Below are 24,422 nucleotides of genomic sequence, written 5' to 3'. Positions count from 1 at the left end.
ATTTGACTAATGTGGTTACCACCATATTGAGCCATGATAAAGGTCTATGTTCCTCTTTATAATTGATACATATTCTAAATAGTGGCAATCCAAAGCTGTGTGAACATTTTCTTCCCCAATAACTTTAGCCTAACAGTTGTAGCAACTATTGAAAGTACTTGTCTGAATCACTATATTGCTCTATGGTGAGTTTTCTAATTTTATCATTTCTTCTACATTAATTAGCTGGCCTTCTTTAAATAAGAGCTTTTTTTCTTCCTTTGTATTTATTTGTTTATGTGTTTAAGTATCATTTTGAACTTACAGTTTTTAATTCAATGTGGCAAATTAATTATTGTCATTATGTTTGATATTCAAAAAGCAACAGAGAAAGTCTCTTTAAACCACTTTTTGTGTTCTTTCCCTGATTTCCTGTGCAAGAGGTTCTAGGCCACTTTGTACATTTCCTGCCCACAACTTGAATTAGCCATTTTCTCAAGGAACCATTGTTATATTTAGTGGAAAAATTTTTTTTTGTAAACCAGTATGTGAATGCTAGATTTTCTGCGCGTGCACACATGCACACACACACACACACATTCACTCACAGGCATAATTTTTAATAAGAATTTCTTATATTATAGATCTATCCAATTTAAATTAGCAGAGTCATCTTCACTATCATCGTCATCATCAATATCATCTTCTCTTTAGTGTTCTAGAGCTGACATAATGGATTGCTACAAACCGTTTTAGAGCAGCACAAATGCATTATCTTACAGTTCTGTAGGTCAGAAGTCTAACATGGGTCTTCCTTGAGGTAAAATCAAGGCATCAGCAAGACATGTTCTTTTCTGGAGACTCACCAGGAAAATCCACGGTTTTGTGTCTTCCAGCTTTTGGAGGCCTCCTGCATTCCTTGGCTACTGACCTCTTTCTACCCCTTCAAGCCAGTGGCCCTGCATCAGTCTGATCACTCTTCCATGGTCACAGCTCCGTCTCTGACCAAGCCTTAGAGGTTTCTTCTCATTTGAGGACTCACGTGGTTAGATTGAGCCCACCCAAATAGTCCAAAATACTGTCTCCATCTGAACACCAATACCCTTAATCGCTCTGCAGAGCCCCTTTGCCATGTAAGGTAGCATATTCACAGGTTCCAAGGACTAGTGTGGACATCCTGGGGACCATTATTCTGCTTTCCACATCTTCCCTCATTTTTTTATTTCATTTGTCACACAGTGAAAAACCTTCACTTCCAACAACTTCTAAATATTTACACATTTTTCTCTGTTCTGCAATATAAGCAAAATCATTTGAGAATTAGAGCAGTAATGACACTAATGATGATAAGCTTAGTAAGTAAACCTTGATTTCTTTGCAGACTATTTTTTTGTACCCTGTATATATATCTCACTCAAGTGTGCAGTTGAACTACTGTGTTCCAAAATTAACTTTTTTCAGTGTCATTATATTATCTATTTGATATACAATTAGATTTATTTTTCCAGTTTTATTGTATTAAGGTTTGCTTTTTTCATCCTTTTTGATTTAGTTTTGATTATGTAAAATAGTATATGAATATAAAATGATATAGTCAGAGAGGTCTCAGCCCCAACCTGATTCCTTCTATCCTATTTTCACACCCTTTACACATAGTCATTTTCATTAGCCTATAGTTTATCCTTTCTATGATTCTTTTTGCAAAACGTATGAACATGTATATTTTTAATCTTATCTGATTTCTTCCTTATCCCAAAGTAACTCAGTGTAAGCACTTTTCTGCTCTTTGTATTTTCACTTAGCCATATATTCTGTATTTATATATCTATATCTCTCCAGCTGTATATCCTGGGAGACACTCTATTTCAGGTAGTGATATTTCCATGATTTCTTTATCATGGAAATCTTGAAAGTAGTGATTATTGTTTTTACCTACACCTTTCATGTAGATTAACTTATTATAGCAAATATATTTTAGACTTAGTACAACTAAAAGGAGAAGTAAATATGTAGAAAATATCTTTTTAATGCTTCTTTGTTGCATAACATTTTGTACATAACATAATTACAGTGAACTTCATTGTAGTCATTTTTATCTGACACCTCCCTTTCTGGCCTGTTGTTCAAATGTAGAAAGAATCTTCCTTTCTTTCCTTCCCTTCCTTTTTTGGGGGGGATATCATTGATTGTGCCTGGCACATAGTATTTCCTTACCTACATGTTTTATCTGAAAATCAATAAGAGCTTTATTTAGTTGGTCTATTTTTAATGCATCTATTTAAAAATATGAAATATTTTACCTGAAATTATGAATTCTATTTCGTCAATTATTAGCATACTAACATGAATTAGTTGATCAGAGAATGAGTTGATTCTTAGAAAGTGTATAAAAGGAAAGATTTCTGAAAGAGAACTGTTATATTTTGATTCTGGAATTGAAACCCCAAGAAAGGCAAGAGAGAGTATGAGAGTCATAAATATTCTAGGAGGGGAGGAGGCAAACAAGGAAAATAAAAAGAGGAACATGGAAAGGAAAAGGTCTATATCATTGTGCCAACTCTGTAACTATGTACAGCATAGAAAATCTACATAGGTGATAGTAGGGGTTATATTTATCAGAATAGAACTAGACCTCAAGGAGCATTTTTTCCAGTCTAAGAAACCAATGCCTAGGAAGACTGAATAAGTTTCTTAGGAGAGTCACTACCATCCAGGGGCTAGAACTTAATCTTTGGACCCCATCATACTTCCTAGAGTTGATACGACTTTTCTTGCTCTTCCAAAAGGACACATGGGAAACAAAGCATGTACCCCCACTGCCCTGAGGATGGAGAGAGACCCTGAACCTTCTATCCTCCTTGAGCTCTTTGAATCTGGGCTACTAGTCTCCAACTCAAAATGTACACCTCTGTCTTTCTTGACCTCCTTCAGTCATGTAAGCTGTATTTGTGGAGGGGCATTGTTCAGCCTCAGAGCATTGTTTAAATTTAAAATCAATAAAAAAAATAAGCCAGCAAGAGGCACTGAGTGATTAAATGCTGTCTGTATGAAGAGGTTTATCCTCTGATACATTTCTGTTGAAGTCCTGAGAAATGTGAGGAGAATGGAGCACAGTGAAAACACATTAAAAATTATGTGAGATACCAAAATTCAGTAAAGAAACTGTGCCTTTGGCAGGTAGTTGAGAATTGGGTGACTTTGAGTTCTGATTTGGTATAATGATGTCAACACATTCTTACCCATACACACATACCTTGTGCACACACAACCCATTCATACACGGGATGCACACAAACACAAAAGGATACACACACAACATGCATATCACAATTCACAGCAAGACACACGGAGCACACATATATCAGTGCACATATAAGCACCCATATGCCCACACATAACACACATGCACATAAAGCATACACACATGAATTTGTTCTTGATTGTTACTATAAAGATGTAACTCTTCCATGTGCCAACTAACCTACATTTTTATTCTGATGAAAAACATAATAGTAGAGAGGAGAAAAATCTCTTCATCAGAAAATTCAGTGAAAAAAATTCCCAAGACATTGTCATGTATTACTGGTTAGTTTGGTGGTTAAAAGAGTTATTTGAAAACAAAGAAGGCTTTCACAAAGCCTCTAAAATACAAAAGATTTAATAACATTTACATCTGTGTATCAGCCATGTCTGTAATGCAAGTCATGAATAACACATAAACCAGAGCACAGAAAGAACAGAAGTGCTCACACATCATTTAAAATCCAACCCACCCCATCGTCAGAGGAATCAAATACACAGCAGGAGCAGTTCCAGTGGATACACACACAATATAGTCATTGAAAATGAAAACATATTAATTATGTTCCTTAAGGTAGGAGAGAAATGGCAGGATTTGCTAACCTGTTCAACTATCCTGTTGAAATTCTGTACCAAAAAGTACATCATGTTTTGCTTCCTCATTTTTTAAAAGAAATTATGGAGTGAGCATTTGCGTGTATTTGCCTTGTTTCACTGTTCGTTTAAATCTGTACTTGGGGCTCAGTACTGACTCCTTGCTGTGCTGAAAATAGGGAAAGTTGGCTTACTATGAATCCTTGTTATAAGTGAGTAACTTACAAAAGAGGAATTTATTGTTGAGCAGTGATATTTTAAAACAATACCTGTACAACTCCAGGTGGTATATGTGGCAATCCCAACTTCTAGGAAAATAGCTGTTTATTACCAAAACCTAGAACTCATATAACAGAAAAGCACATGGAAACCCTTTCTTCTGATCCAGATAACTCTTTGAGACCTAGATATGGAATTGCACCTTCTAGCTTCACTCATCTGAGTTTCATGAATTTCTGGGGTTCTCCCAAGCTCTCATATATGCTGGCAAGATCCCTACACTCTGCTGTAGGGAGCCTCTGGTGCCCTGTTGGAGGAGGATGAGGGAGGATTTGAGGTTGGCATTTGCATTTGGTATTTGCTCATATTCATCCCTTAAGTCAGTGTTGTTGTTTACTTCTAGGCATTAAGAGGATATTGACATAATCTTCCATCAGCACTTTTTGTTTCCTGGCTTTTGCTTTGGTGTTTTCTTAATTGTTTAATCTTTCTTCTTCTGGTCCTTGTTTCCCCTTTTATCTCTAGGACTTTTCTGTTGGTGCCAGGCCATTGCCGGTGCATCCTAGATACTTTTAAAATGAGCCCTGCAATTGTCAGGAACACCCTTCCTCTTCTATGTACTTCATTTCAGTGCAAAATTTCAAACACTTCACAGTTCTTGGTGCCGCAAAAGGTTAATAGTTGTTTTTTACATACTATAAATACTCAATTCCTAGAGACAGTGTTTCAAGGCAAGTTGAGTGTAATTGCTAAATAATATAGTCATTCGCATTTTAAGTGAGTAATACTTCTGTTGTTCCTGATGTTCCTACCTGTATGTAGGTGCATTTGAATGCACACATGCACTCGCGCGCGCGCGTGTATGCGTGTGTGTGTGTGTGTGTGTGTGTGTGTGTGTGTGTGTGTGTGTAGGCAGGCATGAGTGAGACCTCCACCTGGGAGAAGGCACAGCCATCCCACAGGAGTTTGCACATTTACGCATTTGAGTTTTAAATGTTGTTGCCGCATCCTGAGCCTCTTAGGCACTACAGATTATGTATAATAGATGACCTGCATTTACAGAGATGTGTGCTATACAGATGTAAATGTTATTATAGCTTTTATATTTTATGTTCTTGTTGAAAGATCATTTTGTCTTTGAATAATATGGCTGTTCAATTTTTTTTTTTGAGATGAGGGGGTTATCTTTAAAAGAGAATATGCAATGGATATTGCACATCATATATTTCTTAAAAGTAATTTGGAATTTTAGGGTCTGGGATTGGGGCTGACTGATACACTGCCACAATGAGATATAACCCCTGGAAAATAACAGCACCAGCACATGCCTGCATCTGTCCAACCTCATAATTCACTTTCACATTGGATTATGGATGTCTGCGTTCAGTGAGTCTATCTTCCCTTTAGGTATTATTTCAGCCCTTTGAGATAATAAGGAAAGTTTAATTGCGTTGTTAATTGATTTTTTGCACAACATTATTACCTTGATTGATTGCAGAGTTGATGAAAATGTTAGACACAGGCAGCGTGGAGTATCAGCCCGGCAAGGAGTGGGAGCCTTGTGGAGAATAGATAACCTTGATGTTAAGAGCTATATCCTTCAGATATGTCTTCCCTTGACATATTGATGGCCCTTGAAAAGGGAAAAGCTGATTGTATGCAGAATGCAATCATTAAACCCACTTCAGCTTGCTGTTGATTAATTTGTTTTTTCCTGAAGGATCTAGTTATAAGGAAGGCCTCACTTGTACCAACAGCAGCCATTTTCTAGGCTCCAGACTGTGCTTAACCCTCTAGGGGAAGAGAAATAATGAGGCTGGCATGGCTGACTCAGGAAGATTCCCTTAGAGTGTTCAGAGAGTGGACTTAATGCTCACAGACATTCTCACCCTCAAGAACACTCTACTTCCTCCACCATAGTGCTTTTTTTCCCGCAAATACCAAATCTTTCAAAATGCCAGGGCCAAGGCGCCTTTCATTGAGACTGAAGTAGAATGAAATGGAAACTTCAGGATGCCGGGAGAGTTTATTAAACAGCCTTCCAGTGGTTTCCGGGTAAGACATGGCACTCAGGATTTTTTATTATACATTAAATAAAACCTTGTATAAAGTTGCTCCCATGATTGGAGACCTTGATTCTTACGTGTGCGTGCATGTGTGTGTGTGTGTGTGTTTTCATGTGTGTCAGGAGAATGACAGGAAGGGAATTCTGCAGTTTATTATATTTTCAACTGCTCCTATAGAATTCTTTCCAAGAAACATTTATTGATAGCTGTCCATAGCCATTCTCATGAAACCAAAAACCAGTATTTTGATCAGCTGCCTGATTGATCGATTAATAGATTGCACTTCTGCCCTAATTCCCTCCCCCAAACTCACATCATCACATTCTCCATAGCTACCCAACCCTGGACAGAGTCTAAGAGGGACAGCGTTATGGGAAAAGGAGTTGGCTTTGCCCTCTACAGAAGAATGGAAGCGCATATACATGCAGTAATTCTAGAAAACCTCCATCTCCTAGGGAGAATGCATAGCTTCCCCCTTGCCCTGTCCCTGCACCAGCTTCTACACATACTATTCATGAAGCACTCTGACTTCTTTTGCCCTTTTCTTCCTTTTGAGGCTGTCCCCAATATTCATTTACACCAAATTTTAATTGTATAGCACTATTGGAGGCCTACCAAGAGTTACATCATCTTCCTGGAGTCCTGAGCCCCCCAGGAGGGGTCACATGGATTTTAGGGCAAAAGAGAAACAGCTCACGAATCTTTCAGAGCCACAGAGTATACTGTAGGTGGAATTCACACTATGGTCAGAGCAGTTTCTCCTCAGTGGGCCCCACCTCCCCTCCATTCGGAGTCTTTCTTCTGTTGAACTAACGACTGGCGCTCAGGGAGTCTAATATCCACAGAGTCTTGGCCCTCAATTACCTTAATAGCTTATAATGAGATTTTGGCCAAGTAGCAGGTAGCAGGTTATTACTTCCTGCTCAGCGTGGGCAATGTCTACACTGTTAATTTGTGTTGCCGAATGTGGCTCAGAGCTGGGCATCAAACTGTCAGAGCCAGATGTATTCTATTAGGTGTGAGGCGCACATTGGCTCATGGGCAATTTTTTTTCCAATATGGAGGCATGTTACCTCACCACAGGGTGAATCCTGACAAATTCAAGCCAGCCAAATAAAAGGGGGTAATATTGCAAGCCATCAAAGTAGTATGTTTCAGAGACAGATAACACCTGGTACCCACCCACAGTCAGCAATGTCTCTCTGACCAGGGCCATTACATTGACAGGCAAAAAGTACACCCCTCTTAATATTGCTGGAGAGACTCAGGTGCCTTCATTAAGTTTTAATAAGTCTGACCCTAATGAAGGCCCTTATAATATGCTCTCCTACTATTTACTTTGTCTTTATCCTGGGCAAAAAATAAAATAATGTATAAAGTAGTTTACTCCTATAAACTGCTTTCTGCTATTAATTCTTTCTTAACCTCTAGTTTCTTTCATTAGCATATATATGTACTTTGTTTTTCAATGCAGATTAGAGGATGGGGAGTTGAAGATCAGGAAATAATGAAATATATTTAGCATTTGGCAGCAAGATTTGCTAGTGCCCAAGAATTATGCTGTGCTTTCTGCAACAACAGACTTTGGGTTATTTTATTTTTTATTTTTTGTAATGCAAACTTCTTTCAGCTAGATCATATATCAGTAGATTCCTTTTGTTTTCCTAATGTGCTCAAGAAAGGAAGATCTTTTCCCCAATCCTTGCAAGGTTTCAATTATGACAAACCCCCTATTTACTGGGTCTGTTTAATTTCATTTAAGAGGATCTGTCTTTCGTAGCTCGAAAAATTAAAGAAGAAGCAACTTGTCTTTAATTCAAGTGACTCTCTTGAGAAATTTTAGCCTGAAAAGCCAGACAGAACTGTGGATGTTTCCCCTCTTGTGATGCAAACTTTCTAATAGGAATAGATCTGAAACCCAAAAGCAAATTTCTGCTTGAGAGGAAAGCCAAAATTCCCATTCAAACTCTGCAAGAGGACCCCCCCTGCTCAGATTTGTTCGCATAAGATTTTGTCATTTTACAGGGAGACTAAAGACTTTCTGGGAAATTTTTCTGCAAGTTTTTTTTTTTTTATTTTATACTTTATAAATTATGGTTTGCAGGTTCAGTTCCAGTCTACTTACCCAAAAAAACTTTTTTTTGTTAATATAATCCACACATCACTTAAATTTAAACTTCCATGTTTTTTGTTTTATATTAAAGAGCTGAGGCAACCTTTTGTTATCATTACTTTTTAACAAATTCAGGTACCACATTTTCAGACTTCTGGGAGACAGTAAAACCTCCTTTAGTAAAACTCGATGCACTAGGACCCTCAGTCAACCAGATATTTAATCCCTGAATTTGAGTGGTCTTGACTTTAAAAGACTAAATGCTAACATCAAGAGTTCTGTTTTTTTTTAAGGAAAAAAGAAAGAGTGCTTCTTATGTTGTCCTAGAAGAATGTTTTTTAAAGTGCGATCCCCTAACCAGCAGCATCACTGTCACCTGGGAAGCAACAAAACTGCAAATTCTTGACCCAACGCAGACCCACTAAATGAGATACTGTGGGGACGCAGCCATCCATTTTAACAAGACTTCTGGGTGATTCCAGTGCATGAGCAACGTGGAGAACCACTGTGGTAGGACAGCCAGGCAGTTCCTCTGTCCGAGAATGTGCAGTAAATACTGGGGTGCAGAAGGAGTACCCTGACATCCTCTCATTTAATCCTCTAAAAGAAAACAATCTATCAAGCACCTGCACATCCTAGGCTCTTGAAGTATAAATGAAAAGCCGCCATCTCCATCCTTTTGGAGCTGCTACAGAAAGCAGTTCCTAAGACCTTGAAAAATGTTCATTAAGCAGTCTTTCTAACCCAGCTAAACTTCCCAGCTATATAATCCTTACTATAAATACTCAGATAAATACTCAGTTGTGGTCATTATGTTGTACCTAGTAAGACGATGAAATTGACTTTGGTTTTACATAGTGTTTCCTGTGTGAAAGAAGACTCAAAAAAGTTTCTAGTTAAGCATAAGTCTATGAGCTAATTTAATTAATTAGCTAGAACCCACCATTCCCCCTAGTGACGAGCCAATCACATGACTGTCATTTAAAGGAGAAGGTGTGTGAGAGCCATTTTATACTAGCTTCGCTGACCGCTTGGGAGGTCTCTCAGGTGAAGTGGAGGGTCACACCTGGCCTCAGCTCTGGTTTCCTCAAGTCCAGTTGCTCCAATTTTATTTACTCCCTTCTCTGATTGAGTCCACTCATTCATTTTAATTCTAGAAAATTCTAATTCAAAATACCATTCCCTGGAATGTCAAGCATTTATTGTTTAAAAAATAGTGATATGCTTGACATTTTTTTAACCCATGAGTACCTCTTTTCTCCTAAAGGGAGATGGTCATTTGCTGTTCTCAGCATGAAAACAATCGTTGTGCTCATCTGCCAAAGTCCAATGATGATGACCAAATGATTGAACAGAGCTGAAATTGTTACTTTATTTTTATTTGAGTATCTTCTGTCTCTCAGGTTAATCAGTGGGTCTGATTAATCTGACCCAGGTATTCTAAAAGGGAAGGCAATGGCTGGGTAGCTTTGGGCGGGGAGGCCCTCAAAAAGAGGTAGTTGTGATTTATGTGGATAATGTATTTTATGACCTAGTTTTTATTTTATTTTGTTTCTTGTTTTTTTGATTATCAAATGATGATTGGTAACTCCCATTGTATGGCAAAGTTCTTTTTTGTTTGTGGGGATCATTTTGTTTGATCTGCATAGTAAAAATGATCTTTCTCTTAGAAATGTAGAAATCTGTTTTTGTTTGTTAGTTTGAATGGTTCTTTACATTTGTGCAGGTGATAGGCAAAAATCCCCAACCCCTGAGCCTAGAAGATTAATTAGAGCAATTGATGGTAAAGAAAATCAGTCCCTGATATCGAGGCCAGAGGAATCCAAAAGGTGGGGCATCTGGTAGCCCCATTCCCATAAAACCTTCAGCACTGATTGAACAAATGTGACATATTGATCATTATGGAACCCACCCGTAATTGGTGACCAAAAGCACAGTGTGGCTTTAACGGCCCTCCCTGAAGAGTTGCCTTTTTTTTTTTTTTAAAGAATGCTGCCGTTTTTCCTAAATTCATGGTGCCCTCTAGTGGCAATTCTCCTGACTTCAGAGGGAAGGAGGAACAGATCGATGTGCGTATAATGGGGGAAATAGTAGAGACGGTGGAGGGGTAAACTTCCTTCTTTCTTTTCTTTTCTGTCTGAAAGATTTCTCAGTGCCTCAGTCAAAAACTAAGAAAGAAAAATGAAGCCATGCCACTTGACCACTGCCCATTTGACTGACTGTCTGGTATATGTGACATCCATCAGTGAGCTGCACTAAAGGGAGTTCACAAATCTTACCTGATCTGCATCCCATCTTGGCATGCATTTTGGAATCTAGCTCATCTCCAACCCATTGAACCCCACGGAGAACACAGAGATGAAGGAGAGGGGACACACTCACATCAAATTGGGCTTGAAGATTCAATTATCTCCCTGTGGAAAGTATATGAGTCCACTTAAATCAGTTTGTTGGTGATCTTTGACATTTTGTCCTGCAGGCTATGTCCTAGAATTCAGAAATAGCGGGACTAGAAAGGTAGAGTTGGGTTAGCATCAGATCTGGTACTGTGACCTTGGGGAAGCTGCTTTGAACTCCATTTTCCTCCTCTATAAACTAAAGGACTTACCCAAAATTCAGATCTTTAAATTCTGTCCCAGTGAGAATTGTTCAATATAGGTAAAGAAACACTTTAAAAGAAAAAAAATTTCCCACTCTGTGTTTAAACTCACTGGGAAGTACAGCAAAATAATAAAGTATGCTTATAGAACTATATAAATAAACTGTTGTTTAGGAAGAGTGCAAACTATTTCTGGCTTCATTTCAAAATGTCACCTAAGAAGAACAAAAATTGGGACTGTGAAGAAGATTTAGCAGTTTTCAGGGGGAGAGGTGCGGGGCATGTTGTTGAAGCAAGGAAATATTTACTATTGTGTTTGATCTCTGATATGTGTATGGTCCTATTTGATTGAAATACAGCATGTAGAAAGTAAGAGCCACTCATATTAATGACGTCCCCCCCTAAAAAAATAGCAAGTGAGCCCATCTCAGAACTGGATGCTTTCCCATCAGTCTCTGCCTACCTGCACTACCTTCAACACAAAAAATAAAAAATAAAAATAAAAGAAATAAAAGCATTGACATCTGAGGAGAAGCATGTTGACTGCTTCCTTTTGAGAGTTCACATAATGGAAACATCCACTGCCAGACTGTCAGCCTAGTATTCCCTCAATGTGGCGAGAACTCAGACTGGCCTGGTCAGGTCTGGGCAGGGTCATGGCACCTGCAGCCTGCGTGTAGGGACCAGGGGTCCGAGGTAAGGCAGTGGAGCTGGTTACTAAGGATCTATTCAAAGGTGCAATTATGTCTCAGACTTGGACCAGCTTTTATATTTCCCACTAACAGATTATTGAGCGAAAAACTTGCTCTGCATTTTTTTCTCCTCTCCTCCCTTTCCAACCTCCTCTTCTTCTAAAATGACAAGCCTCATTTCAGCTGCCCTGGGAGCCCAGAGTGCATTTTCCACAGGCTCTGGCTTGTCACACGTCAAATTGTCTGCTCACTCACGTGACCATTTGTGCAACCTTCCTGGGGCTGGGAGGCTGGCTTCTCAGCCATGCATTCCTATCACCTTCAGTACAGATTTTGCCAAGATCTTTTTCCCTGCTGACTGGCTTCCTTCCCTGCTTTTCTTTCCTTACAAACATGCTGGTGAGACTTGACAAAGCCCAGCATTTGTCGAAACAGGCTTTATAATATGTTTTTTCTCAGTGGAAAGTTTAACCTCCCATCAGGCCTCATTGCAAGGGACAAAGCACTGGTGCCAAATGCCCTCTTCTCAAAAGAGTATGTTGCTGGCATTTGTGTAGTCTTTCTTTCAAGACAGGGATGCATCCCAACCCTTGAGTAGGTGGTCCATGCTGCGTTTGTCTTACTGATGCTTTGTAGAGAGTAGCATGTCATAACCCCATGCATCCAGAGTATTTACCTTTGTCCTATTTCCTCTTTGTGCTAAGAAATAAATAAAAACTATCATTTACTTTAATTTATAATATACATTGCTGGTAAACATAATCAACCTGAAATAAAACTGACAGCAAGTAAACCAACATATAATGCAATTTATTACAGATGAAAAACTGACTGAGATTTACATTTTGTTGGTATATTGAATACACAAATTCACGGGGAGGAAATCGCCTTGGTAAAAATAATGAAGGTAAAATAAAATTGAAATGAGCTAAAATTACACACAATAAAATCTGTTGACTAAACTTTAATAGAGGATACAAGTCTTCCTGTCACAACTTAGATTTCTAAAATTTTACTCAAGAAAATGTGACTTCTTAAAATACATACTCAAAGAGATTTAGAAGACAATCAGTAAAATTTGATATTTGGCAAATGCTGGATGTGGAATTTAACCTTAATGGAAAAATTACATGGAAAAGAATGGATCCCATTGAAAATCAATAAAATAAAAATGAAAATGTTAAAAATAGAATATGGTTTGATTGAATTTTAAAGTTAAGGAATTATATAGACACAGACAACAGTATGATTATTACCAGAAGGAAAGAGAGGTAGGGGAAGGTAGAAGAAGGTATGGTGGATAGAAAATAAAATAAAATAAAATAAAATAAAATAAAATAAAGGGATTAAATCGATCAAGTGGAGTTTGCTCTGAATAATTAATGCTTTCTAAAAGCATTTAGTTTACATACTTATATTCATAAGCCTCAAGCCAAAGCATCCTTAAGGTCAAAATGACAGAATTCAAATGTCCACTGCAAAATATCAGGGTCAGTCAGCATGGCAGGGCCAGAATATTCCTCATAGAGTTGTGGGGCTTCTTTTTGATTTAATATTATGTTATTCACAGTTATCTAGGGAAAATATAGCCAGTGCTATCTGTCATTGATAGTAATAATAAATATGGTGATATTAAATATGTGTGAAACTATAATTTTTCAAAGTACTTTCATATTTTTTAATCTTTATGTTTTCTTATTTTTTATTTAATCTTCATTGTGTTTTTTCCATTACCATTTAGTCCACTTATACTCCCCTCCCCGCAGCAATCACCACCCTGTTGTCCATGTCCATGAGTCCTTTTTCTTTTTGCTCAATCCCTCTACCACCTAACCTCGCTTACCCCCACTAGCTGTGGTCTGCTCTCCATCTATGAGTCCATCTCTGTTTTGCTTGTTAGATCAGTTTGATCATTAGATTCCACATATGAGTGAAATCACATGGCATTTGTCTTTCTCTGACTGGCTTATTTCCCTTAGCATAATATTCTCCAGGTCCATCCATACTGTCATAAAGGGTAAAATGTTCTTTTTTTATGGCTGAGTAGTATTCCATTGTGTAAATATCCCATAGTTGTTTTATCCACTCATCTACTGATAGACACTTAGGCTGCTACCATATCTTGACAATTGTAAATAACACTGCAATGAACATAGAGGTGCTTATGTTCTTTTGAATTAGTGTTTTGAGTTCCTTCCAATATATTCCCAGTAGTGAGACCGCTGGGTCAAAAGGCAGATCCATTTTTAATTTTTTGAGGTATCTCCATGCTACTTTCCACAGTGGCTCCAGCAGTCTGCACTTCTACCAACAGTACAGAAAAGTTCCCCTTTCTCCACATCCTCACTTGTTGTTGATTTATTGATAGCCATTCTGACAGATGTGAGATGGTATCTCATTGTGGTTTTAATTTGCATTTTTATGATGATTAGTGACACTGAGCATCTTTTCATATGTCTATTGGCCATCTGCATGTCCTCTTTGGAGAAGTGTCTATTCAGATCCTTTGCCCAAGCACATACAATGGGCTAAAGACAATTTATTCAGTAAGTGGTATTGGGAAAATTGAACAGATACATGCAGAAAAGTGAAACTAGACCACCTACATACACCACACACAAGAATAAATTCCAAATGGATCAACGACTTAAATCCTCGACCCAAAACCATAAAAATCCTAGAAGAAAACATAGGCAGCAAAATCTTGGACATTGGTCATAGAAATTTTTTATCAGATATATCTCTCCAGGCAAGAGAAACAAGAGGAAAAATAAACAAATGGGGCTACATCAAACTAAAAAGATTTTGCACAACAAAGGAAATCATCAACAAAATAAAAATACAACCCACAGAATAGGAGAACATATTCACTGCTACATCTGCTAAGGGGTTAATATCCAAGATTTATTAAGTACTTAAAAAACTCAACACCTCATGGGGTTGTTTTGCATAATAAAGGAGAAGAGTTTGAAAGAGTGTACTCAGTTGAGAAACTAGGAAACGTCCTTTTGGCAGCACTGTGTGAGAGGGTTACTGCAGTATTTAGCAAGGACAATGTGTCCCCAGTCCATGGAAAAGATATTTTGGAGGTTGCAAGCATTGTGCGACTACAACATCCCATTCCAACCCAAGATGCAGGTTATAAAACTGAGACACTTGCCTGAAATCACACTTGGCTAGTTTGGGAAGGTAGTCTCAATTTCTTCTTTCCTTTTCTACCCTCCCTTGGAGTCAGGCAGAGAGCCTTTCCCCATTTTATTCCCAGCCTGAGTCATCTTGGGTGGGCCAGGCATGGAGTGTGGATTTGATTCTCCTTGCACAAAAACTGCTCCCAAGTAAACCCTTCCTTTAGACCTCTAAAAATCTCTCGTATTTCCATTTTGCCTTAGTAGTTAAGTAGCTTACACAGAAGGAGGATGTTGTGCTAGATGCAGACTCTGCTAAATCCTGTGTGATATCCACAGCAGAGCTGATAGCACATCACACAGGCTGACCTCAGGGTACTGCTCCAACCACTTCTCAAGATCATAAACACGGGTGTTTATTCCTTCCCAGTTCCCAGTTTACTCACAGCCTGCACATAACAAAGAGTGAGGATGTGCTTTCTGGGGAATATCCTTTCCTGTGTATGATGTTTACAGCTCTTAAGGCTGATGATAACATTCAGTTCATTTCTCTCTTTCCAGCCAGACATTGTGATTACCTTGTTTTCATGGGAGAAAAGTGTTCCACATTAAAAAAAAAAGTGTTTAGGAACTGAAGCAGTTGCCTTTTGTTACTTTGCCCCCCTTTTAATAAGGCCAATATTTAATCCGTATGTATTTTTAAAGCATTTCAAACATCTGTAGTCTTAACAGAGGTTAAAGTATGAGTGTTCAACAATTGAAATTCCTAACGTGGTGGGTTTTATTTAAATCGTATATAGATAATTTTGATGGTATTAATTTACCTATTCAACAAATATTTACTGAACACATCCTCTGTACTAAGTACTCTTTCAGGCACTGGTTATTACAAATTGGGCAGGAGTGAGTATTGTAGAGGTGACATGTGAATGGGTCACATATATAGTGTCACATGGGAGCACAGTTCTAGAACCTTCCACAATAGACCAGAAAGACTCTCCGGATTCTATTTCCCTCTCTGTCACTGGGTCCACTCACCTCTTCACAACACTATCATCACTTTTTTCAAAGGCCACAAAGAATCTAGTTTCTTCTTTTCCTCACAGATTGGAGAATAGGAGTTCCATGAGAAGCCCTCTGTCCCTTGTCTGTTTTGTAGTATTACTAACTATAAGTTCCTACATTTACAAACAGATTAAAATCTGCTTCTCATTACATAGCTGCACTTACAAATACTTGTGATAATAGCATTTAAAATGACTACCAAAACTAGCATCATATTGATAATAAAACTGATACATTATTTTATAAATACAAATTTATTGGTCCAACCTATACTGCATCACCAAATAAGTATTTATATTTGTATGAGTAAGGACCATTACTTTTTCACAACTAAAATCTCTTAATCTCTTACTCTGATAAATCTCTTACTCTGAGAGCTGGTCTTTAGTTCTATTACATATGGAGTTATGAGATTTGAGTCAAAGCTATGGGGACACAGGCTGGTTAGCAGTAAACACCTCCCAGCTCTGGGTAGGAAGTACAGGTTGAAGAAAAGTTAGTGGGAATTCTTTTGTTGGGGCTTTTGAAATCAAACAGAGCTCCCTTCTATATGTTATGGGCTGGACGGGTTTCAAGAGCTGACTTAGTCCAAATCAAATTTTTGATGAACTAACCATTGGATTTACCTCCTGTCTCAGGCAATATTGGACCTGACATCCTCCTCTTCATAAGGGAAACATGGAAAACATTAATTCATCTATTTCAAAACTAAAATGAACCTCAGAGGTGATATGGTCCTTTGCCTTCATTTTACAAATGGGGAAACCAGCCCAGTGAGGAAAAGGGAGGTATACGTGGTCACATAACTGTTAGGGGCAGAGCTGGATTTAACTGCAGATTGTCCCTCACCTGTCCTTACCAAACAGATGGTAGATATGCAACTGGAAGTGCAAGTGCATCCAAGAGATCAGAGAGTCCTGGGGCTTTGCTGGACCTTGCATGCGTGTGCCAGGACTTCCTTCCCAGGACACGCAGGGTCCAGCCGGGACTCCAGTACCATTCCTGCCATCATAGCCTTGCATCCCAGAAAAGAGGCTGATTCCCACCCTTTCAGCCAGCTCCAAGGTCATAACTTAAACTACATAATTAGAACATTCATTCCAAAGGAGAAAAACATTTGAAAAGATAAAGGACCTCTTTAAAACAGTTTCTTCCCAAAACACTTTTTTTTTCCATAATTATAGTTTTAAGAAGTTATGGTAATGGCAGAGCTGGCTACTTAAAAAAAAATTAGGATTCTCAATTGCCAGGAGAGGATTTCCCAGGGGATAGCCCAGTGCCATTTTTTAGGGCCCCCCGAAAGAAACCCCACACAGTTACAGGTTTTCCTGACGTATGGCAAACCTGTTTCACTTACTATGGCCAATTAATTTCTCCCCAGAGAATTAAAAACACGACATATGCCAAAAAAATGTGTTGTTCCCCCTCCAGTCCCAAGATGTTATAGTTCCAGGAGATACAAACAAGCGAATGCGTTGCAGATGTACGTGGAAACCACCGCCTACTGAGTCATGACCTGCGGGTTCCCAAATTCCAGCCCAAGTGCCTCCCTGAACGTTCATTGCAACCAAACTGCTCCCTCTGTAATTTGCACAGTTGGTGGCAGTTGGTGTGACAGGAGAAGGAGGGTCATGGGGACAGCAGGAGAGAAAGACTCATGCCACCACCTCACTTAATTTATGAGCAGGTCATATTATTATTTTACAAATAAACTTTGTGATAAAGAAACTGGTATGGCCACATATGGGACTGTGCTTTTTTTTCTTCCTTGTTAATTGTATCTATCTATTTATTTATTGAGCACAAAAGTTCCATTTAGTGGGTAATCACTTACCAACTGTGAGCTCCATAGGGTAGAAGTCTCAATAGAGGCAACGCTTGCTTAATTTACGTAATTGTGAGCTAAGCGGTTCAAGTTTTAAAATTTCAGCCTGATTTTCACCATCACTAGCCAGGCCACCTTTCTGCACAGAGGAGGAGCAGCAGCAGCTGGATTTAATTTTCGGCTGCCGGACCGTCCCAGTGCTGTCCAGGAGAAGCCCGAAGTCTGACTGCCTTCCCTTTAAGGATTTTATTCAAGTTGACAGCTCCTCACACATTGGCACTCTGATCACCTCCAGTAGCCAAGATGGGGGGCGGGGGGCGGTAATGAGTGGGCTCCTCCTGCAAAGTCCAAATTTAGATTGACTGAGGTTATCCCTAGGCTCCCTGACCCCAGCGCTCTGGCAAAACAGGGCTGCCAGGAACCTCACAACAAGGGCGAGTTTTGTAATGATGTCTGGGGAGAAATCTCCGGCAGGAGTGGGCGGAGAAGACCCCAAGTGATAGGGTGTGATGTCAGCCTTTGTTAGAGACACAGACAGCATTAGGATATCCTTGGCATAATATGGCACTGGTATCTCTGTCAGCATCTCTGTTTTCTGTCACCACACACAATCCTGGGCCTGTCTCAAGCCCTGACTGTGTCTCTTCAGATCAGGTTATTGCCCGCGAGGAGGCCAGCTCTGCTCCTCACCCCACAGCCCCTTTGTTTGAAGTCTGCCCTTTTGTCATTAATGCACTTGATGTCTATTTAAATCTGACGGTGAGTGTGGTGTCTGTTTTCCTGTCAAGAGATCACTGACAATATTAATACCTCATGCCCTTGCCTCATTTTCCAAGCTCCAACACCTCACTGCAGTCTCCTGCATTCATCAAACAGCCTCTCTCACCAGGATGTCTCTGAACATTCTTGCTTCCAGGTCCAAAGGAACAGGGCAGCCCTTAAAAAGGACTTTTATCAATGCCAGCCAGAAAGGAGGACTGGGGAACGTGGCTCCAAACACTCCCTCCATGTTAGGGCCCATGTTCCAAGAGTATACTGCCTGTTTCCAGGATGGCATTTGTGGTCCAGCTTCTATCTCAGTGAGATCTGCAGTTGAGGTTTTCAATGGAGAGAGGGGTAGAAAAAAGAAATTCAATCTGGCCGGCACTGGGAAGTTTGAAGGAGGGAATGAATGTGCCCACTGGGGCGGGGGAGGTGTGTGTGTGTGTGTGTGTGTGTGTGTGTGTGTGTGTGTGTGTGTGTGTGTCGGCCTTTCATCCTTTTTACTCAAGAGAAAGACTGTACTCTTTATAATATTTGACAGCCCTATCCATTTCTTTTTATAAAAAAATGCATGCTGTCCTGGTGCTGTGAAATAGAAATTAACATCTTTCATCCTTATTCTTCCATATTCTTGAGGGTGTATTTGAACTGATTATGTTTAAGGAGGCCCCTTATAGATTTTCAGAAAGATCTGAGACTGCCACCCAGGTCTGTAGGAGGTGCTGTTCCTGGAACAGATTCTAACCAGCCAAGCCCACAGACAGGCTCTGGGCATTAGTGACAGTGTTAGTCCAACGCCAGGCGCTATGTAGTTCAGCTCAGTAAAGGAAACAGCTCAATGCCAGCAGCTAGAAGAATCATTTAGGCCCAAAGAAAGGATTCAGAGAGGTTTCATCCAAGCTCAGTGTTTTCAGGTACCAGACTAACTCAAAAACAGAGTCGGGAGATGGGGGGCCAAGGAGAAAGGATGGCCAACGTGGAAATGTGGTCCACAGCAAATGTGTCAGGAAATATAAGTAATGAGGGCATGCCCATGACCAGCTTTGGGGCCATGGCACAATATCATCCTCTTCCTATTACCACCTCTGAGCAGTTCTGTGACCCCAGCCATTCCCAACTTTGTCCCAAACCACTCAAACCTGGGAGCATCTGCCCTGTCCTTAAAGGTTTCTAAGAGTCATTTTTAATCCTTATTTAAGAAGAAGGTTAAAAGTTCTGCAGGGGAGAAAAATATCTTATATACAATCAAAGGAATATTTACTACTTAGAACTCCTGATATGAAGAACCTGGATAATTTCAAGTCCTAATTTATCCCAAATGAACAAAAGATCGTGATTGTTCCTATTGTCAAACTGATGGGGGAAAAATCATGCATATAAGTAGTTATTTCTATAGGCCAATTTGTAGCTCATGAATTAATGTTTTGTGGACATTTCTTTGTTTTTTTTTTCTGTTTTGCACATATCAGAGACTCAAGTGCTATTAGTAATAAGACAAATCTGTGAAGCTGAATTTTAAGTTTTTCTAAAATTAGAAGAAAAACAAGGTGGCAAAAAGCAAATTGTAATTACAAATATTTTTCTTGAAAAACTTATTTTTCTTAATAATCCTACCAAGCTTGTATAAAAAAAAAAAAACTATGGCAGGTAATTTCTTATGGATATTTATTTATTTACTTTTTTATTTACTTATGTTATAAATTTATTTTTTTAATTTTATTTTATTTTTTCAAATACATTTGTCTCTGCCTCCCCCCCAACCACTTTCCCTTGCCCCCTCCCTCCTTCCCTCCCTCAGCTCTTCCCCTTTGGTTTTGTCCATGATCTTATGGATATTTAGAATAAATATTGAGTTGGTTAAAAGGTTTGACCCTATTATAAGGGTATTTTTCATAGTTAAGTCCTCCTACCACTTCCTTGAATGAAAAGAAAGCTGTATATGGAGCCAAATCATTATTTAAAATAAAATTGGAAATGAAAAGCAAATGCATTCCAAGCAGAGAATACCTTCAGCACACCTGTGAGGAACCAGTTATTATGGGAGGCCCTTCTTACTTTCCAGGTGGCACTTTGTCAGCACCACAGCTCTTAATCTCCCAATATGTGCTTGGAGCCTCCTGAGACCAGGAAGGGTCTTTTTGGAAGTTAACACTATGGATTCATGATAGAGGACTTGAAAATAGTCACATTCTGGAAAGATTGTTCCACATCTTTTGCTTGGCTGGGCCCATCTTCAAACTCTTAATTTTCTATTTTTAGAAACTGTTCAAGGAACCTGGGGGAGAGGAGAGGAGCTCTATTTTGAGGAGTAATTGGCCAAACTAGAAAAGTCTCTAAAATGTGGAAGAGACATCATGTGGGAACCATGTTATTCCTAGGCACCTGTGCTCTGCTGACATTTTATCTGAATGTCAACTCTGAAGACAAGGAGGTAGGGCCCCGCCCTCTGGGACTTATCCTTTGGCTGCCGCCCATTGGATCTAGGATTGTGTTGTGTTTCTGCTTTGCAGCACCGATTTGGTTCTTGCTAGAATTGTGTTTCTAATGCTATGTTTTTTATTTTCAGGTGTCCTGGGGAAGTGTCACTATGTTTACTATGGGAAAAACTCAGAGGGAAACAGGTTTATCCGAGATGACCAGCTCTGAAGGCAAGATCTGTATGCCTTAGTCCATGTCATGAGATTTTTTTTTAAGGGAAAGCAAAAATAAAGGAAAAATGAATGGAAAAAAAAAGAACAATGGCTCACACTGCATCTTTGTGGGAAGGCTATGACTTTAGCTTTTGCTCCCTTCTACTGACTTTGCCAAGCCTGTCAACATCATCTTTCTGCCTTAGACTGAGTGGTCACGTAGAGATTGACATGATTGCCCTTAAGCAGGTCTCATCCACCGGGGTGACAGACAGCAGCGGCGAAGCACCGGAGCTGACAGGATGAACACCATGATAGATTGCCTGGCCCCTCCACTGCTCAGAGGGAGCAGAGGTCACACCTGGGGCCTCCCTGAGCATGCTCGGTGGCTGGAGTCAAGTGAGAGAGCCTGTGTCTTCAGCTTGCCTATTGAGTAGAGATGACTCTGATATCATTGTGCTATGGGTTTATTTTTAGTGAAATAGTCAGTTTTGAGGTAACCTGCTCTCACTTATTTTTCTTAACTTCTCTCTTATATTCTGTATGTTCCCCCCATTCTTTAGTATCTTTATCACAAGCAACGCATTTTTTGTTTGCTATTTTTCAGAGAGTAGAAGATATCAGCCAGGCCATTCACTCATGGCCAGCTTCATATTGTTATAATTTCTGAATTGGAGTAACTAGCTTTCCCTAACTATTTACAAAAGCATGGACTTTATCTTGTTTTGTTCATTTCTAAATTTACTTCTTGCCCTGAATACTAGGCAGTGTTAGGCATCTTTTCCAGCACCAAGGTCATGCTGTACCAGGGATTTTGAATATTCACTAATTCATCCATTCACTCAGTCATTTGTAAACACACACACTTCCAAATATGTCCATGGCCTGATTTTATTTGGAGCAAGCCTGTTCCTTTGGGATAAAAGATAAGGTGGTATATCAGAACAGAAAAAAGAAATAAAGACTACAGAAAATGTGTACCAGACCAAACAGTTTTTAATAGAAGGCCCAAACCCTTTGGATTTGGTACCTTTCTTGGGACCTCTCAGAAATGAAATACATAACTTGTGAGATGGTCTTTGTGTATCTTTGTCATTAATTCTAAAATTAATGTTACAAGGAAAATAAGCATGATCAGATTTGTTGGGTGGCTTTAATGTAATTTAACATATAGGTACACCAGTAAATTCAGTCTGGAAGCTATTTGAAAGACTGGTTGCTTTGACACAACAGCATTTATTTTTGCATTTTCTATTTTGACCAGGAGTTCATTGTCCTGGATCTTCTGGTATTAGGTTAGTTTGAGAGCAGCAAAACCTGAAAGAGAATTCTTCGAAGTTATACGTACCTAATATCTAGAGAGTTGCTATTTAAAAGTCTTTGGAGAGTCAGAATCCCTGAAATAGCCATGAAGAACCTACTTTCTCAATTCTAGACCATTCACATGGCCTCGGGCCTACTGAGTCAGTACAGTCCTTGAATGACTTGCATTGAGCTGGCAAGAGTCCCTCTTGTAGATTAAGTAAACATTGGTAATCAGTTATTTAGATTAAAATCCTCAAGATCATTGATCGAGGATATCAAATGTTTGCTTTTATCTCTCAAATGCAATAACCAGAGTCAAGTACCTTTTTCTCTATTTGATCTACAAAATGGCATTGGATAATGCTTTACATTAGCTGCATTAGGTCCCACCCTAGTTCTTTGTTTTGTCGATGGCATATTATGGGCAGTCAGAGTTGCATGCAAGGGCAGCTAGACTAGTCCAATGTCATATCCAATCCAGCAGCACATATATCCTTGTCTTTATAAAAGGCTTTAACCCTGCCTCAAACAATAAAAATACACTTGTGAACTGACCACAGAATTTTTCCATCTTTATTTTTCTTACTTGTTTACTTTTCTTAATGTCAGAACCATTTGTATCATACGCAGGAATGTCTCCCTCAATGAGAGCTTTGGAGGCAAAAAATGTTTTTGGAGTGAGTTATTGACCACATTGTTTCCCTCTCTTTGGGTTGTTTATTTTCTTCCAAAATGGTGTAATAACTTTAATTAAGATTAGCTTTAATTATAATTTACGTAAAGGCCATTACTACAATATATTCATCTTAATGATAGGATTATAGTGAATTTTGTTTCTCTTAAAAAGCGATAATGATAATGAATTAGTGTTGAGTTGTTTATGATTTCACTGCATGTTAAGCAAGATTTGTTGTGCTGGAGTTATTGGGCTGCACTGGTTGAGAAGGAAGTGATGTTGCATGCTTATCTTAAATCTGTAAAAATGTCCCAAACCCTGTTTTTCAAAGTAGAGAATTAGAAGGTAGTAAGTTCAATCAAAGCTCATACATATTCATACCCCCTTTCTACCCTTGCTCTTTCTGCTTTTTACCCTGTTCCACTAAGCTTATTCTTTGGGGATCATGGTGTCCTTGTGGCCTCTCTCCCAGGACACTGATCTGACTTGAGAGCACCCTGCAGTCAAAGACCATCCTGGAGTCTTCTGTTGCCTCAGCAAAGTCAGGGCAGACTGTCTTTTTCCTAAGTAATGTAATTTTATAGAACATTTGTTCCTTGGGGAATAATGTTTTAGATTGTGGGAAATCCTATTAAAAGTACAACTATCACAATCATTTGCTTTTACTTTTACCAGCCTTGCTCATAAACCTTCCATCTGTTTGTTGCTTTAAATAGAGGCACATTGTAAGAAATTAGCACTTGATCAGGCTGCATGTCTGATTGTGGTACATTTTCACATATTCATGTATACTAAAGAAGAAAAGAAGGAAAACCACAGATTCTGGAGGATAGAATTCTACAGTGTTTTTTTTTAATGTGTATTTGTGTGTGTGTATTAGGTGGGAAGGATTTCCATCAGAAATATATCTTGCATATATTCAAGAGAAAATGTCTTTCTTGCTTCTTCTAAGAAGTGAGTTGGCCATTTTTTTCTTACCTGTTAGTATACAAGTCAAAACAATCCACAGGACTCTTTTCAACAAAATAATAGCAGTGTTCAGTAGTTGCTACTTACAAGTGCAGCATCAGTCAGTCTTGCAACACTGCTTGCTGCCCAGGGTGGATAACAGAGGGCCCATTGAGGCTGGTCCACGTTATCCATCTATCACAGTTGATCCAGTATGACATTCACCACCTGCTTCTCCCAGTCCTGTTTCTGAAAGGAAGTCTTCACCAAAAAACACTCTTACCATTAATTCTAGTACCATGTTGTAAACCACTGTGACTGAGACCTGGAAAGGGAAATGGGACCAGAGTATCACAGAACATATTAGTTACAGGTTTGTATGACAAACAAACTATCAGCCCTTGGTGGAGCACTTGGTGTATGTTACTTCCATTACATCTGCAAACACTTAAGGGATTTGAAGAACATTAAAAGACATAACCACCTATCCAAAAATATTGTCTTCCTATAAGTTTCCTGAAATT

The 24,422-nt window shown here is 39.0% G+C and overlaps 1 protein-coding gene across 1 annotated transcript in view; it reads left to right on the top strand.

The window, feature by feature from the left end:
- The window catches only part of LRMDA (leucine rich melanocyte differentiation associated), a 1,077,594-nt gene extending 1,056,609 nt beyond the window's left edge, over nucleotides 1–20,985 (top strand). Inside the window, exon 8 of the mRNA XM_054572518.1 lies at nucleotides 20,906–20,985. Within this exon, the coding sequence (XP_054428493.1) occupies nucleotides 20,906–20,985 (80 nt within the window). The remainder of the gene's footprint in view (nucleotides 1–20,905) is intronic.
- The last annotated feature ends 3,437 nt before the right edge of the window (nucleotides 20,986–24,422 follow it).

Source organism: Pteronotus mesoamericanus, unplaced genomic scaffold (assembly GCF_021234165.1).
Source record: "Pteronotus mesoamericanus isolate MK-2021 breed Mesoamerican mustached bat unplaced genomic scaffold, CSHL_Meso_final contig_24, whole genome shotgun sequence".
In the NCBI taxonomy this organism is placed as follows: domain Eukaryota; kingdom Metazoa; phylum Chordata; class Mammalia; order Chiroptera; family Mormoopidae; genus Pteronotus; species Pteronotus mesoamericanus.
This window is presented reverse-complemented; position numbering and strand designations above follow the sequence as displayed.